Source organism: Heteronotia binoei, chromosome 3 (genome assembly GCF_032191835.1).
Source record: "Heteronotia binoei isolate CCM8104 ecotype False Entrance Well chromosome 3, APGP_CSIRO_Hbin_v1, whole genome shotgun sequence".
Classification (NCBI taxonomy): domain Eukaryota; kingdom Metazoa; phylum Chordata; class Lepidosauria; order Squamata; family Gekkonidae; genus Heteronotia; species Heteronotia binoei.
Genome location: NC_083225.1, coordinates 160758210 through 160775977, shown reverse-complemented (window position 1 = coordinate 160775977; position 17768 = coordinate 160758210). Strand labels below are relative to the sequence as shown.

General features: G+C 45.4%; 1 protein-coding gene across 2 annotated transcripts in view; it reads left to right on the top strand.

Annotated features, from left to right (window-relative positions):
• Positions 1-3800: 3800 nt before the first annotated feature.
• The window catches only part of PAN3 (poly(A) specific ribonuclease subunit PAN3), a 93533-nt gene continuing 79565 nt past the window's right edge, over positions 3801-17768 (top strand). For both annotated transcript variants that reach the window (XM_060234742.1, XM_060234741.1), the window contains exons 1-2: positions 3801-4568; positions 17485-17606. In XM_060234742.1, the coding sequence (XP_060090725.1) occupies positions 4115-4568; positions 17485-17606 (576 nt within the window). In that variant the 5' untranslated portion in view covers positions 3801-4114. The remainder of the gene's footprint in view (positions 4569-17484; positions 17607-17768) is intronic.

Below are 17768 nucleotides of genomic sequence, written 5' to 3'. Positions count from 1 at the left end.
CAATGAGCTTTACCTTAGTTCTGGGCATCCTAGAAACTTCCAGGTGGCGCCAGGGTCTGGGACGTCTCCACAGGTATCAGTATGGAAATAGTTGGGGGCACGGGATTGTTTGAAGAGGTGACAATAGGGAATCTCATATGCACCTAGGTCTCCCCGGTGTAGATCAAAGACTGGGATGTGCCAGGAAATGCCCTCCCTCTTACTCTTTGATCTCTTGGGCAGGGGGCCTCTGCCCAGTGTTTTGCTAGATAAAGAGCATTAATAGTTGAGCTGTTATTCCATTCATGGGCTAAACAGGTTGCTTGTGGGCTGAGGGTGACTTGAGGTGTGTACGTGATCGTTATACCATGAAGAAATGAAGTCCAGCCTGCTGGGAAGATGGCTGCGCGTGGTGTTGGCTTAACACGGTGGGTTCCATGTCCAGCGCTACCAAACAATGTTGCCCGGATAGCTCCGTGGCGGCGCAGGTCTCTTCCACTCCCTGGCTGGCCCGTGCAGCGACGGGGAAATATCCGTGGGTGGGCAAACGCTCTTTACCTGGTTGGAATGCCCGCACCACTTGTATCTAGAAACACACACAAGTCTCATTATGCCTCTGAGTAGCTTTGCCCGCACTCTCTCTAGCCAGACGGGAGCAAGCCCACTTCTCCAGGCGCCCTGGCAACCTTGCTTGTGACTTATATTTTGGGGGAAAAGGGGTCTTTTCCTCACAGTTCCCCCCCTCCCTCTATGATTCTATGAAAATGAATGTCAGCAGAATAAGTTCATAAAACAGCATAAAAGATATAAGAATAAGCTGGTTTATTTTAATAATAATTGAAAACAAAGAGCAAAGGCAAAGACAAAAGTGTGACAGACAATTCCGGTTACCACACAAGGCATCAAAGCATTAAGAACAGTCAAAAGTGGAGGGTAAGATGTCTTGAGGGGATTAACTTAAGATACACAAGGTTAAAAAAACCCTCCACTTTATGGACTATAGAGATAAACATCCCACGGATGGGGTCACCCTGAGCTGGTTGTGACTCAATGACATGTTGTTCTTTTAACTTTAGCACTATCCCTCCAGCACTGCAACTCTTGACAATGCTTATATTTCCAGATCAGGCAACATCACTTAATTCCTCTCTCTTGAGCCTCAGCTGTTCTTGCACTTAGTCTGGTTCCTCTAACACCCTTGCCTCCATCTTTCTTGTTCATTCTTCTTCCACTCTCAGAACTCCACTCCAGAAACCCCCTTCTGTCCACAAGAATCACATTCTGTTGCCCTTCTGTTCCTTCTCCCAGGCATCATGCTGTTTCTTTCTCCATTCCTCTAGTCTAAAGCTTACAAGGCAATACCTTTTTCTTCCACCCCTCCAGTTCAAGCCTGATTCTATCCTCTGCAGCCTGTCCAATAGACTTCACCTCTTTTACAGTATTCCCGGTAACACCTTCTCTCCACTCCCTTCCACTGGAGACACCATATATACATTTGTGGATGGTTTCCAGTTGGATTATCTGTAGGCAGATATCCAGGGCTTTTTTTATAGCGGAACTCCTTTGCATATTAGCCCACTCCACCATCCTCAATGTAGCCAATCCTCCAAGAGCTTACAGGGCTCTTAGTACAGGGCCTACTGTTAGCTCCAGGAGGATTGGCTACATCAGGGGTGTGTGGCCTAATATGCAAAGAAGTTCCTGCTACAAAAAAAAGGCCTGCAGATATCTATTAAAACACGACAACTTCTACAAACAATTGTTTAACTGCTTTTCATTACATTTCTGGATATGTGTAATTTTGAAATCTGCCTTACTTCTTGTCTTTCAGTCTATTGCTGTACTCTGTGAAGATTTAGTTCAATTAAAGTTTGCTCTCTCCTGTCCATTGTTCAAAAGTACACACATATGGCCCTGTGGGAGTCAGTTTAAAAATTCTACCTGGCATGGAGTATACTTTCTCAAATACAGAGGTTGTTGTTATTTAGATTTGATGGATTGCCACATCCCAGCTGGTGCCAGGCTCTAGGTGATGTACAACAATAAAAATTACAATAGTCAGTAAAACCAAATTAGCTAAAAATGAATTTATAACCCAATAGTGTCTATCATGAAATGCTGTCAATTGCTGCTTTTCTAGACACTGCATTGGGAGCAGCCCCCCCCCCCCCTTAAGGGAGGGAAAAGTGCCAGCCCAGCAACCATCATTGTCCTCAAGCAAAAGTCTGGCGGAACATCTCTACTTTGTAAGCCCTGTGAAATTGTGAAAGATCCCGAAGGGCCCTGCTGTCTTCTGGCAGAGCGTTCCACCAGGTCAGGTCCAGGACTGAAATGGTCCTGGCCCTCATTGAGGACAGCCAGACCACTTTAGGGCCAAGGATCACCAGCAGATTTCGACTTGTAGAGCGTAATGCTCTTCCAGGGACATAGTGGTGTTAAGTTATTACAAGCAGGGATAGGCACAGATCAGTAAAGCCTGGTTTGGGGTTTGCAAATTGGGCAGCCCTGAATTGAATCCCTGAGCAAAGCCTGCCTGAACTGAATTGGTTCCGGGTCCTCCTGGTGATGTGTGCACGATACTTCTGGGCAATGTTGGCCACTGCCCTAGCACACCTGCATCACCTGGAAGTGACAAAAGCATGTGCCCCCCCAACACACACACTCCACTTTCAGGTGGTGTCGTGCTGCCCCTGATGCATCCACATTACCCAGAAGTGACAAGAGCATGTCAGGTGACACGCTTGATTCACTTCTAGCGGAAGTGGTGTGTGTATGGGAGAACACCTGAACTGAGAAGCAAACCAGTCAAAGTTTGAACTGAACTGTGGCTCAGGTTTGGATTTGTGCCCATCCCTAATTACAAGTTTATAGTCTGAACAGCCTATGCTGTTCTAATCCTTTAAAAATAAAAATGTAAAAATGTCATTAAAAAAGGAGAATGGGACAAAATAATCAAATTGTGACATTTTCCACAAAAAACTACTAAGGAAAGTTAGTAAAGCCAATTGCCAAAGAGAAAAATCAAGCCATTCACAACAAAATGTGTCTAAATTTCCCAAATGTATCGTAAAATATGACTTTCAATATGAACCAAAATAAAACAAAAAAAAAGTCATAATTAGGGCTTAGCATGCTCAGAAAGGTGTCACATAGTGAGATAGCTGAGAATAAATTATGGGAGTGGGGGTTTACTGAATCCTGACTTTGGAAGGAAGGAATGTCAAATCATCATCCTCTTCCACAATTCCTTGTGGGCCCCTGCTTGTCCATGATGATTACTAACTGGTGTCAACGTTCAGAGGCTACATATTGCAATGCATCCTTTTGCTGAGGAAGAAGGGTGGGTGAACTGGGTCTCTGCACCTCACCTGTGGGCTTTCTGGTGCATATAGAGCGTGTGTAGTTAACAGAATGCTGACATCGTTAACGGGGCATCTGCAGGAACCAGCAAGGGTCCTGTTCTGAGGAAGAGCGGGGTTAAGTCTAAACAGGAAACCAGTGGCTTCGAAGCGATCTCGCTGACTCCTGAAAGTCTGTGTTGGAACAAACTAGGTCAGTCAGTCTTTCAGGTGCCCCTGGTCTCCTGTTTAATTGCGCAGCAACAGACCGAACAAAGGCACGCATCGATAACAAAAAAAAAATAAAAAAAAATTTCCTTTCCCAAGCCCACTGGCGAGCCCGAACGAAGTCTAACTAATCCAGGTCAAAGCAATATTCGGAAAGGAGAGACGCACCCACAAGACACCCGCTCAGCGTTCTGTCAGGGCACAGCCTGCTGCTCCAGGCCCGGATTACCCAGCGGGCCTCTCTCTCGCGCAGGCGCGCTAAAGAGGCAGCTCAGGAAGAGGAAAATGGAATAAACAACCCCGCAGCCGCCGCCAGGACCATTGAGCAGCCTGGCCGAGGCTTCCCTCCTCCCGCTTCGTCTTCCTTGGCGGGCTCGCTCGGCCTTCCCTCGGAAGAAGCGCCCGCTTCTTTCCTCCTCCCTCCCCCTTCCCCCCGTCGGCGGCCCTCAGGCTGTGACAGCAGCGGCTGCTCCCGCTCCCCGCCTTGCCTCCCCCATGGTGCCGCGGCCGGCAGCGGCGGTGCCTCCTGAGGCGGCCTCGCTCCTCCCGCTGCTGCTGTAGCGGCCGCCATGAACAGCGGCGGGATCCCCTGCTCCTCCCCGGTGGCAGCGGCGGCGGTGGTGGGGCCACCTCCGGGGCCTGGGGCGGGGGTTCCGGCGGTGGCCCCCGGCGGGGTGAAGCTCAAGTTCTGCCGCTACTACGCCAAGGACAAGACGTGCTTCTACGGCGAGGAGTGCCAGTTCCTCCACGAGGAGCCCGGCAGCAGCGCCGCCTCCGCCGCCTGCCCGGGCCCGCCGCCCCCAGGCGCCCTCGGCGGGCTTCCGCTCGGCCTCCCGCCGGGCCCTGCCGCTCCTCCGGTCGCCGCATCGCCGGGGCACGGTGGCGGCGGTGGCGGCGGCGGAGGCTATCCGGGTCACGGGGCGGCGGCGCCTGTGCCTAAGAAGCCTCCTGAGTTGGTGGCGGGCGGCGGCGGCCACGGAGGAGCGAGCGGCGGAGTGGGGATGGACGGACCCCGGCTGGCCAGTGAGTGTGGGCGAGGCTGGAGTGGGGGCGGCTTCGGGCGGGTCTCTGGTCCTGCTTCGCCTGCGGCCCTCTTCCCTCAGGAGGCGAGGATGTCAGGGGGCGGCCTACGGAGATGCTCCGGAAGGAGGACGCTGGCGTGTGGGGAGAGGGGGAGGAAGCGGGTCGCGGCCAGAGCGGGCTCGTTCCCGTTTTGGGAGAGGAATTGAAGCCTGGGTGGCTTGAGGAGCTGAAAGGGGGAGGAAGGAAGGAAGGAAGGGTGTGTTAAAGCTCTCTTTTCTTTCTCTCCCATCTGCGGCTGCTTAATGTCTGTAGAGTAATGAGGTTGACTTGAGTGGGATTTTGGATGGGAAAAGACTCTAGTCTAGACGAATAGATGGGGTAGAGGATTTTGGGCCCGGAGAGGGGTGTGTGTGTTGGATTTTTAACTGTAGTGCTTAGAAACTACACCAGTCAAAAAAGACAAAGATACTTCAAAACGAGATAGTGCAGGAAGCCTGTAAAGCAAAAATTAAGATCTGCAGGCCTGTTTACAAACCTGCCCCTGTAAACAAGTTTTGTTTTGTGTGTGAGGATATGTGTATGTATCCCAGTGCAGGTAGAATATTGATTTTTTAAAAAGTCTAGCGTTGTTAGTATAAGGTGCATGTATACCAGAATCTCTGGTATATCCATGTCTCTATTCCATAATGTCTGTAAAATGAAATTAAAATCTGCAGGCCAATTTAGAAACAAGCTCTTCTTAGAAAGTTTTGTCTTGTGTGTCAGGATATGTGTGTGTACCGCAAAACAGGTAGAACAGTGATTGGCAACATTTTTTTTTAAAGAATTGTTTAACATTGTTTGTATAAGATGCATATACACCACAGTCTCTGGTACACCTGGGTCTCTAGTTTGTATCTGCCAATTTGCTGCTTTAAAGTGGGTTTCCTTGTAACACAGAGCAGGAGTATTGCATTCGAAAATGGACTGTTGGAATTTGTACCGCCTTCCCCCTTTTGTCCCAATTTCTGTTAGGATAATACTTAGTGGTGGTAGAAAGTACTGTCAAGTTGTAGGTGACTTATGGCAATCCTGTGGGATTTTCAAGGCAGGAAACAGAGGTAGTTTGTCATTGCTTGTCTCCATCTAGCAATAGTGGACATCTTGGTGGTTTCCCATCCAAGTACTAAACAGGGGTGACCATGTTTTGCTTACAAAATCAGGCTGTCCTGGGCTATCTGGTTTGGGACAAGTACCTGGTACCTTGTGAATATTTCAGAACGGAAATATTAAACACTTGTTATCACTTGAACTTGTTTGATGAGAAGATACAGCTGGTCAGTCACCACTATGTTAAAGAAAAATGCGTTGATTATGTTTGAATTGCATTTTGACAGCTTATAATTCCTTTCCCCAACTACAATGAATCACCAGGCATCTCTGATTCTTCTCCTTTCATTAGTTGCCAAAGTTAGTTCTGTAACTGGAACCTGGTCTTCAAAATTCGATCACATATAACCTGACATTTTCTTCCAATACATGCAATTTTACGAGAAATTGTTAAATATATAAATGCTTATGGATTTGCATCATAAGTAAATATTGGATTCATTTATTTGTTAAAATGTTTATACCTCACGTTTCCTCATGTTTTCAGGTGGTTTGCAATAATAGTTAAAGTCATTTGCATTTATTATATCATAATAACAAACCTTAGATTTCTCTCTCTCCCCTTCCCTGTTAAAAGATGCCTGCCATTCATATCTCCTCAAAAGCTCTGGCAAACAAGTGTGAAACAGCCTATGTTAAATATTATTCTTCTGTGCGAGTTATGCAAGAAGAAATGACATTATAAAGCCACTTTTCTCATGTATGAGGATTTTTAAGGTGAAATGTTATGAAGGTGAATCTGTGAAAAAAATGTTCATCTGCAAAATATGTTTTTAAACTGAGTAGCTTAAAATCTGGAGTTGTGATTAGCTAACTTGTGAACATATCACGATATTCAAATGTTGGCAGCTAAAAAGCATAACAGCCTGTCATCATGATAGTTTCACTTGGATAAGGTCATTGTGCAGTGGAGGTCCACCTAGAAGTCAGCATTGCATTTATTCATAAGTTAATATGGTTCGTACTCTCTCTCTCTCCCCGTCCCATCCAAAGAAAAACACATTGGGCTTTGCTGTGCATGGGATAGTACCACAGTTGCACTGTTGTTGAAGTCCTTGTAAGATACACATTGATCTTTGCCTTGAGGTGATTACAGAAAGTCACTGTGCTGTGGAAAAAGTAGCCATGTGTACTGTGCCATCTGCAGTATGCTGTACCATTTTTATATCACTTACAATACAGTCTTATGCAGAGTTTCATCTGTCTAAGTCCATTGATTTCAGTGATCTTAGACTGGAGTAATTCTGCATAGAACTGCACTGTTAAGCCCCAGAGTTCAAAGGGACCTTTTTGGTTGCCTAGTCCAACGTGCTCAGTGTAGGGCGAGGGTATAAAACATGTGGCCCAAGGGTCAGATCAGGCCCCCAGAGGACTGCTATCAGGCCCGCAAGCAACACAATGTCATCTGTTTCCTTATATCTGTCTTTCTTACTTCTGCTTCACAGCTTGCTTTGCCAGGCTTGCTCAATTGCACAGGAGCTGCAGAGTAAAGCCTCTATTTTCTCCATTGGCTGACCAGCACATGAAGCAATTTAGTACATAAGCCTGCAATGCCCAGCCATTTCATGTTTTCCCCTCGGCCTTAGGGTCAAAGCATTGACCATGAGATTTCTGTAATGGATGTCAATAATCAAAAGTAGGTTTGCAACTTAGAGAAATACAGCTGAACACATACTCAAGATTGCTACAGCACAAACATTGTCTCCAGATTTTGAAGCAATAATTCAGAGCAAGAGGTATCAGTTATAAGAAACTGTTAAACAGTCAGATATTGCAAGAGTGCTAATTGTGTTTGTCTGTATCCTTTATAAAGTTTATGTCTCCACAGCCTGGCATTACATTTTATGACACACATAGCCCAGCCCAGCAAGGTCTCATTTATTTCAGATCCAACCTTCATAACAAATGAGTTCGACACCCCTATAGGATATCCAAGCAGAGCTTTCCAGACTTCCGTACATTTTGGCTCTCTTAGGTTTTTATGTTGTTTCTAATCTGTAATTCTTTTGAAGTGCCTTCAGAGTGATTTGCTGGAACTAAATGCAACAGTGATGCTCCTCTTAATTAGTGACATGAGCTTTGCAAAAAGCATTATAACTTCAAAAGAAAAATGACTTGATTGTTATGGCTTACCATTCAGTTTACCTTTCTGAGATTAAATTTGCAGAAGCATGAAAGTTTGCCATCTTTTAGTTTTTAATACGATACAGACATAATTGGAGGTGCCCATATAATACCCAAATTGTGTTTTCAATTGGACCCCTGGCATTGAACAGATTGTTTTCTGTAGATTAGAAAGCCATGAGGAAACATTCCAACCATGAGGTGTATGAGTTATCATACATGCCATGTGCCACATCTAATTTTTTTGATAGTATGTTAACCTTTGGTGAAAATAGTAGTGGTCCAGCACATGTATTCTTAAAACACCTACAAATTTTATAGCAGTAGTGGATGCTGCTTTTTACTTGGCCTTTCCAGAGACTGTCAACTGGCTTTTCTAAAAGGAAATCTGTTTGGGTCTGATAGCACAGTATTACTACCCTCTCAGCCAGTAAGATGCATAGGGTTACAGAAACAAACAAAAAATGCTATCTCTAAGATGTGCTAGTCAGGTTGCGCCCCCCCCCCCCCCAATAAAGAACTGTTAAAGCTGAACATTGGAACTGTGTTTATAAAGTCTTAACTCTGAAAGGTCTCCTATGGTACACAAGCAAAGCGTAGTGCCTAGAATATAGGACAAAACAATTAAAGATTGGAATTAAAATGAATGTTTCTATTATAATCACAATGGTTTGGTCTATTGAAGGGGCGGCCTCACAAATTGTAATGTGTGTGTCTGTTGCAACTGGCCTAGCAATAGCACTGTTACTAAGAAATGATCAGGATTTTTAAAAAGATCTGCAAGCTGGAATGCCTCTTTTCTTTGTGATAAGGCTAGTTTGCCCATGCACTAGACCCATGAAGGTTGGTTTTGGTTTTATTTTTACAATATTAAAGAGACATTAAGAGTTCTGAAACAATGAGTTGTGCAGTACCTTGGTTCCATTCGCAAGTTGTGCATTAATTCCTGAGGCGCCTCACTGAAACGTGATATTTTGTAATGTATTTGAAAACATTGTTCACAAGGTGGAATGCTTGGCTGCTACTGAACAGTTTTGTACTTAAGTTTTTCATGTACGCTAGAACTTTGTGAAATTAAAAAGCAAGGACCATAGGGTATCAGTCAAGTATAGATAGTACTAAATTAGGTTGTTTTAGGTGAGCGTATGACCTCACCCCTGTGGTAAATATCCTGTTCTGTTCAGTAAGTTTTGAATGGAACTAGCATGCTTATGAGCATGTTGTGATGGAGGAACCATACTACATCTTGCTTACAAATGTAACACTTGTGTATAATTCTAGTTTATTATTGATTTTATTCATTGTACTTAACAAAAATGCTAGCAAAAAGTGATCTTTCTAAATTAGTATGAAGATGTTGGAAAGCAATGTGATAAATGTAATTTACAGAAATTTTTAAGGTTCCAGAGTAATGGGCAATAAAATGCTGGGCAATGTGTTCAAAGTAGGGTATTAGAATTGGAATGTACATGAGGATATGCTTCAGAGGAATACATTCAGTGTTCTTTAGGAAGCAATGGATAGCAAGCAATTAGATAGCCTTGTTTTAAAAGAAAGGAGGATTAGGAACATTTTTGAATGCAGTTTTAAGTAGGGGGAAGGTAACCATTGATTTATTTGTTTTGAGAAATAGGTAAATAGGTGGCTTGAGTTTTGTTGTAAAAGATAGAGATTGCACCTGTTAAAATACTATGTGCTTGACTGAGTAGAGCACAGAAAGAAGTAGAGTAATAAATCATACCGCATGGCTGGATATTTGGGTCAGTCCAGCTTATGGGTGTTCCATTGCCACTAGAAAGGGAGTTAAAGAACACAGATGTGACTATTGTGTGCAGTTGACTTTAAACATACTGTGTCTCTCTCTATCTGAAAAGATAGAGGAACACTATATTTAATCAATCTGATCTCCTTTCTCTGGCATTTTCTGCTGGAAGCTGCTGTAACTTGGCTGCAACATTTCTTTGCAGGAAATGAAAATATAGCGATATTGCATAGATGCTGCTGTACCAAGACATGTAGTATAGTCTTAATGCTCTACCCAGAATTCTTTTCAGAAGCTGAATGCAGAACTGTGAGATGGTGAATATAGATTTTTTGAGAGTATTGAATTAACATTCCATCAGTAATAATTTTTTCTTTTGCACTTCATCATTACTTTGGAAGATCCCTAGACTTATAGGTAGTGTTAATGTGAAGAAAAACTAGGAGTGCTTGTCGGAGCGGGAGTAGCAGAGTGAGGGAGATGACTTGCCCGACACAGGGCTTCAGGAAAGAAAATCAGGCAGACACGTGCAACTAGTGCCAAAAGGTGTATTAACATATATACACAACAAGTGCTCTCTTGTGCAGTGTATACAATATCACCTCCACGGACAAAGTGCTTCGCCTAACCACCATCTCACAGGGAGAGAGCTGTGTGATGCACACACAGATCATATATAGTCCAAGCAGCCAATCCTGGCCATGCTGACTCAGCAGATTGCATCACTTGGCTTCTGCCGGCTCAAGCCGGTCTGCTGATCAGGTCACTGTGACCTAGCCTGGCAGCTAGATCACCAGCTGTCATACTGTGGCTGTCAGACTGGGTTTATGTAGATTCTTGCTCCAACACACCTCCTAATCTATTTAAACCCAGTGCACCAAAACACTTTACACAGTTTACATACATGTCCACCAGCAACATTACAGTTCATATTTACGTAGCTCGGAACCCTTTCCGGAATTCGTTCAGGAACTCATCATGATTGTAAAACACATCATCGTGTTCCTGTTCAGCCAGCTCTTTCAGACGCTTGGCTTCAGCCTCCTTCTCCCTTGCCTCGCACTCTGCCACCCAGGCTTTCCATTTCTTAGCCTTTTCTTTTAACATTTCCTCTAATCCGGGTGGGTCTGGATTGACAGTCAGAGTGACATAGGGACACTTGTACCTAGCGGGACGTTGGCCTTTGGTGGACCTGGCAGACACCCGTGGCCCTGTGCTTGGACCAGCTTTGTCTTCTTCGGGTTGCTCTGTTCCCACCTCCTGGGCTGGTTGCTCTGCCCCTGTAATTGGGTGTTGAACCTCCTGACTCTCACACTTTACCTCCAGTTCCTGCATTTGAGGCTCTGCCTCCTGACTCTGCTCGTCAGGCTCTGTGCCAGCATTCGGCTCACCTTCTCCAGCCCCACTGGGTGCCACCTCCTGGGCTGGAGTTCTGGGCTGCGCTCCAACATCGTTATCGCTACTTGGCAGCAGGACAAATTGTTTCTGCAAGGAGTGCAACCTTGGCCAGCTGCTTTTTTCATTGAACTGGGCACTCTTACTAAGTGTTATCTTGCTTTTGCTATTGCAGAAACGATAACACCTGGCCCTTGGCTTGTAGCCCAGAAAAATTAGGCTCTCTGCCCGGACATCCCCCTCCCCGCTACTCGTGGAGTGGATGCCAACCCGAGCCCGTGACCCAAAGACTTTTAAAGAACTCAAATCTGGGGTCTTGTTCAACAGTAACCTGTAAGGCACATTTTTCACAGTATTACACCAAACCCTATTTTGCAAAAAAACAGCTGCATGTATGGTTTCTGCCCAATAGGTCATTGGCAGTTGTGCATCCTCTAACATGCAATACATCACATTCTGCAATACAGCCCCATGCCCATTTTCTCGGGGCGTTGCCGGGTTCGTCAGACGGTGGGCAATGCCCTTGTTCTCCAGCCAACGTTTCATCTGGTTAGATAAGAATTCCCCCCCTCTGTCGGTTTGTACAGCCAGGAGATTAACCCCTAATTGTCTCTCCACTGCTTTGACCCACTTGGTGAATGTCTTATACACCTCAGACTTATGCACCATGGTGAAAACCCACGCGTACCTCGTGTGGTCGTCGGTGGCCACCAAGCAGTATCTCCTCCCCGACAGACTCTTTGGCAATGGGCCAATAACGTCTAAATGGACTAGTTCCAGGGCTTGTGTGCTTTCCCTTGAGCTTTCTTTAGCAACAGCACACGCCTTGCTTTTGGTCTTCTTGCAGACCTGGCAATCCAAGTAACATTTGCAAGGATTTACTTTCAAACTAGGCACAAGCTCCAGGGTTTTCTTTAACGCCCTAAATCCGCAGTGCCCAAGTCTCCTATGGAGCAAATGTATACAATTATTGTGCACAGGCTCATTCGACACCTGAGCCACCTGGGCACAATCACTCTGGACCACATACAGTTTACCTTCCCTCTTTCCTGTCACAAGCAACTTTCCCCCACCTCCCAGGATTTTGCAGCAGGTTTTCTCAAATCTCACCTGGTATCCCTGGTCAAACAGTGTGCTAACACTCAACAGGTTAGACTGCAGTGAGGGTACATACAACACATTTTGCAACATACATTTCAGTGCAGGAAATTCCACATTGCCTGAGCAAACAGAATTGGCAGTGGTCCCATCAGCCAATCTCACATACTTATGCTCAGGACTGTCAATGTTTTTCAACAACTCCTTCTCGCAGCAGAGATGGCTCGTTGCCCCGGAGTCTAAAATCCAAGCAGACCCTGTGCTCTCTACTGCAGACGTGACCAGCCGGGTTGCTTCCTCACACGGGCTGGCGGTCCTCCGCTCTCGCCGCACACGCCCCCGCCTCTTCTCCCTCTCAGGGCAAGCTCGGAGCAGGTGCTGCGACGACCCGCATCCATAGCAGCGACGGACTGCAAACGCAGTCGGCTCCACTTCCTCCACCTTCGGACGCCTGCCAGCAGCAAAAGCTGGCTCATTCTTGGCTGTCTTCCCGGACACACCGATAACAGCACGCTGCCCGGCCGACACCCCCGGACAGCTCACGGCCGCAATTCTCTCTTGGAAGTCAAGCAGGTGGGCACAGACGTATTCCATGGTCAGGGTCGCTACGTCCACCGTCTCCAGAGAAGTTATCAGGGGAGTGTACTCAGGTGGCAACGACGACAGCAAAATGTACACTCTGTCGTCTGGAGCTACAGTCTTGCCTCTTGCCTCCAGCTCAACGAAACAGTCCGTTAGCCGTTTGATGTGATCTTTCACACACCCTCCAGCCGGCATAACGGTGCGGAACATCCTCCTTGTCAAGGCCATGAGGGAACCAGCAGTGGTGCTAACATGCACCGCACTCAACGCGTCCCAGGCAGCCTTGGGAGTGTCCTTCCCTCGCACATAAACCAGCTGGTCATCTCCTATAGATAGCACTATGTTGGCCAGTGCCTTATCCGATAACACAGTCTCGGCAGGAGATAAGTCAGCAGGGGGGTTACTCACGAACAGCCATTGCCCTTCACGCTTGAGGTAGTGTTGCATTCTCAGGCTCCACACCGCGTAGTTGGCTGAGGTGAGCTTCTCAACGGCTACTCCAAGCTGTTGCTGAGCCATCGTGCCGACTCCTCCTCACGGCCGGCTGCCGACGTCCCTCTGGCTCTCAAACAGAGAACGGTGGTGCTTCTGTGTCCTTCACCGGCGTTCCTCGCCTCCGGCTCTTTCCAAACTCACAGTCAGCTCAACTCGCAACTCTCTCCTCCGCGCAGCGGAAGCGCCCTGGGCCCATAACCCTGTCGGAGCGGGAGTAGCAGAGTGAGGGAGATGACTTGCCCGACACAGGGCTTCAGGAAAGAAAATCAGGCAGACACGTGCAACTAGTGCCAAAAGGTGTATTAACATATATACACAACAAGTGCTCTCTTGTGCAGTGTATACAATATCACCTCCACGGACAAAGTGCTTCGCCTAACCACCATCTCACAGGGAGAGAGCTGTGTGATGCACACACAGATCATATATAGTCCAAGCAGCCAATCCTGGCCATGCTGACTCAGCAGATTGCATCACTTGGCTTCTGCCGGCTCAAGCCGGTCTGCTGATCAGGTCACTGTGACCTAGCCTGGCAGCTAGATCACCAGCTGTCATACTGTGGCTGTCAGACTGGGTTTATGTAGATTCTTGCTCCAACAGTGCTTCTCACCTTTGGAAGAGTAATTCTCATCCTTGGGTCCTAGTTGCCAGGAGTGGGGAGTAAATAGGCTTATGAATGTTTTATATAAGTAAATAGAAACATTGCTCATACTTAATAGGGGAGGGATGGTGGCTCAGTGGTAGAGCATCTGCTTGGTAAGCAGGAGGTTCCAGGTTCTATCCCCTGTATCTCCAACTAAAAAGGGTCCAGGCAAGTAGGCATGAACAAACCTCAGCTTGAGACCCTGGAGAGCCGCTGCCAGTCTGAGTAGACAATACTGACTTTGATGGACCTAGGGTCTGATTCAGTATAAGGCAGCTTCATATGTTCATATGTTCACTCCAATGATGGAGCTTATAAATCTTGCTTTTCTACTAACTTTGTTGGAAATTGCCTTTCATATCTTTCACTGTCAGTGTAATTCTGTTTATTCTACAACTTTGACAAAACACTCCCAAGAGCCCTAACAATGTAGGGGATACTGAAAGAGATGTCACTGGTCTGTAGTTGGTGGGTCATGACTCAGACATCATACTAGTTAGCCCAAGTAAAGTGTTTTGAGATCAAACTTGCAGGGGGTAAAGATGCATATACAGTTTTTTAAAAAGTCCTGTAGGATCCCTGTTTTGCATTTGGGCATAAATGAGGGTCCCAAGTCAGAAAAGGCCCTGTCTCAGGGGTTCAAGTACCACAGAGAAAGAGACTGTCGTTCCTTTATTTTTTTAAGCTTTTTTCCGGCATTACTGGCAGTATATATTATTTGTTGTTTATTTATTTATTTATTTTTCGCATTTATATCCCGCCCTCCCCACCAAAGCAGGCTCAGGGCGGCTAACAACATCATTAAATACCACATAAAACAATAAAACCATAAAGCAATAAAAACAATTACAGTAAGATCAATTAAAATTAACAATTACACTTTAAATATTAAACAGATTTTAAAAACAGTTTTGGTGCTAAGTTCCATACCATGATGTTAAGCAGCTCTGTACTTTAGTTGAAGGCCATTCGAAAAAGTGTTGTTTTACAAGCCTAGCAGAATTGGGCAAGGTCCCGCAAGGGTCTAACATCATCAGGGAGTTGGTTCCACCAGTGGGGGGCAGCAATAGAGAAGACTCATTCTCTGGTAGCCTTCAATCTCGCCTCCCTCGGCCCGGGGATTTCTAATAGATTTTGTGATCCAGATCTCAGTACCCTCTGGGGAATATGTGGGGAGAGACGGTCCCTAAGGTAGACAGGACCTCAGCCCTATAGGGCTTTAAAGGTAATAACCAGCACCTTGTAGCGAATCCGGAATACTATTGGCAGCCAGTGCAGTCTCCGCAGCCCCGGCTGCACATGATCCTGAATAGAGAGACCCAGTAACAGCCTGGCAGCAGCATTCTGCATCAGCTGCAGCTTCCGGATTCGAGACATGGGCAGCCCCATGTAGAGGGCATTACAGTAGTCTAGTCTTGAGGTGACCGTAGCATGAATCACTGTTGCTAAGTCGCTGTGCTCTAGGAAGGGTGCCAGCTGTCGTGCCCACCTAAGATGGAAAAAGGCGGATCTCGCAGTGGCTGCTATCTGGGCCTCCATAGCCAATGTAGGCTCTAGTAGCACCCCCAAGCTCTTGACTTTAGGCGCCGATATCAGTGGTGCCCCATCAAAGGCTGGTAAAGGGATTTCCCTTCCCAGGCCACCACGACTCAGACAAAGGACTTCTGTTTTCGTTGGGTTCAGCTTCAGACGACTCAGCCTGAGCCACCCCGCCACGGCTTGTAACGCCGGGGCCAGTTTTTCTGGGGTGGAGGCAGGCCATCCATCTATCAGCAGATAAAGCTGAGTGTCGTCTGCATACTGATGGCAACCCAGCCCGAATCTCCTGACAATCTGGGCAAGGGGGCGCATGTAGATATTAAACAACATTGGGGAAAGCACCGCCCCCTGAGGCACCCCACAATTAAGCGGATGCCTCTGGGACGATCGCCACCCTTTGTCCCTGATCACAAAGAAAGGAGGAAAGCCATTGTAAGGCTAACCCCTGAATCCCCGCATGTTGTTGATACTTTTGTCTAGAAGTTACCATTGGCAAATATTTTATACAGTTGTAGTTAAAGGAATTTTTTTTAAAAAAACCCCTATAAGTCTTTCTCTAAAACAGACTATGAATTTGGTAATGGAAGGAGTATTGGAGGCCTTTTTAGTTACAGTCATAATGTTAACACACAAAGTCATAATATGTAGTGTTCTTAACTGAAATACTGAGCAACACACAGTGCTCTTGATGTAGGCATATGGTTGAGGTTTCTGAAATGGAAATAGGTCAGCCGTAAGCTCTACATAATCAGCACTGTTTCTACTAAACTAAAAACAAATTTCTCTATCCTGCATATAAATAAGATTTTAAGCACTGATAGTAACAAAGCTTAATTCTGCCCCCCCCCCCATCTTAACTTGTAGCCTATGGTGTATTACTTTGTTTTTGACAATCCAGCACAAGCATCCAGTATACATTCATGCTAAGCAAAGTGATTTTTAGCCTCACGCATTGTCTGCTTTTGCATCTTCTGCAAATTGCAACTTTTTTTTTTGCCAAAATGGACATTTTAAAGGTGTTTTTTAAAGCAGGCATTGCATGTGAAAGTGATGGAACAAACAGAACTTCAGAGATGCACTAATTAGCATGTTCTTGTCAGAAAGATCAACTTTATGATTTTTAACTCTTAAGTCCCCTTTAGGCCTGTTTAGAGACTTCCTCTCCCAGTAATCTCTGTAGGAGAAGAGCCTGGGAGAGGGTCTTTAGTTCACATATTATGTCCTTTGGTACTGTCATCATGTACAGAAGATAATGGCTGAACTTGGAGTTATGTAGTTAAACTTGCATTCTCCTTACCTGGTGTAATGAACCCCTGCAGGTAAGTGAGGCAAGAGGTAAAGTCAACAGCCTGTTTCTTTTTTTCTTTTATGCTCTCTCTGTACCTAGTACAAGCTCCATCTTTTTAATCAAATAGTCACCCTTTCTAAAGGCAGATGCTTCAGCAAGTAAATTAGTATCAGGTATTTGGAGCCCCTCCCTTCCTGTTACCTTTTCTGTGCCTTCTGACTTCAGTAGTAGTAGGGTAATAAGAAAAATTTATCAGTATATGGTGGGAAAATATATTACTATTGAATCTCCTTAACGTTTTAGAAACATTTCACTTAGTGCATTGAAAATTATCAGCCTGTAAGATAATTTTAAGTGCATGGTTGCTTACCTTTTGTTCTACATGCCCAGGTATTCTTACTAGCCTCTACCACCTTTGTCTGTTCTAATAGTTGAACTAGCTACATTTATTTCCATTGATTTATACCTGCCCCTCCTGCGAACAGCTCAGGGAAAGAAATGTGATAAATGTCATAATATGTAGTGGGAAGGCTATGTGCAGTCTTCCCTTCCCTCTCAAAATAAAGGGCTACCAGTTCTTTAATCCTAGGCTAGAAAATGCATGTATTTGATCCTGTGTTAAACAAAATGTAGGGTAGGTGTAGTTTGCAACAGGTTTGCCATTTGCTGAAGGTGAGTGCCAAATTGTAAGGCTGGCAGCCATTTATGTTACGTATTTGTCTATAGCAGTTTTTCACTTGGTTATAGGTGGTGTATGTGTTTAAAGTACAAAGATTTAACTTCTGTGCTTAGGTGCCTGCAATGCTAGTATCTTAAGTGAGTTTTCCATTTTTTTTTTCAGTTCCGGGAATAGATGGAAGTTCTCTAGCTGAAGCTAGTCTTACAGACTCCTACTTCAGTACCAGTTTCATTGGTGTTAATGGATTTGGAAGTCCTGCAGAAGCAAAGTATCCTATGATGCAGGTAATGTTTCCTTTATACTTTTCAACTAGCTTGAAAATGCATTGAGATTTATGCAGCATGCTAATTCCTTTATAATGTTTTTTCCTTTGTAATTTGAGGTCTGTTTGTACTTGTCAACTATTTATAGTGGATCAGCAGTGAATTAATTCTTCCTACCAATTC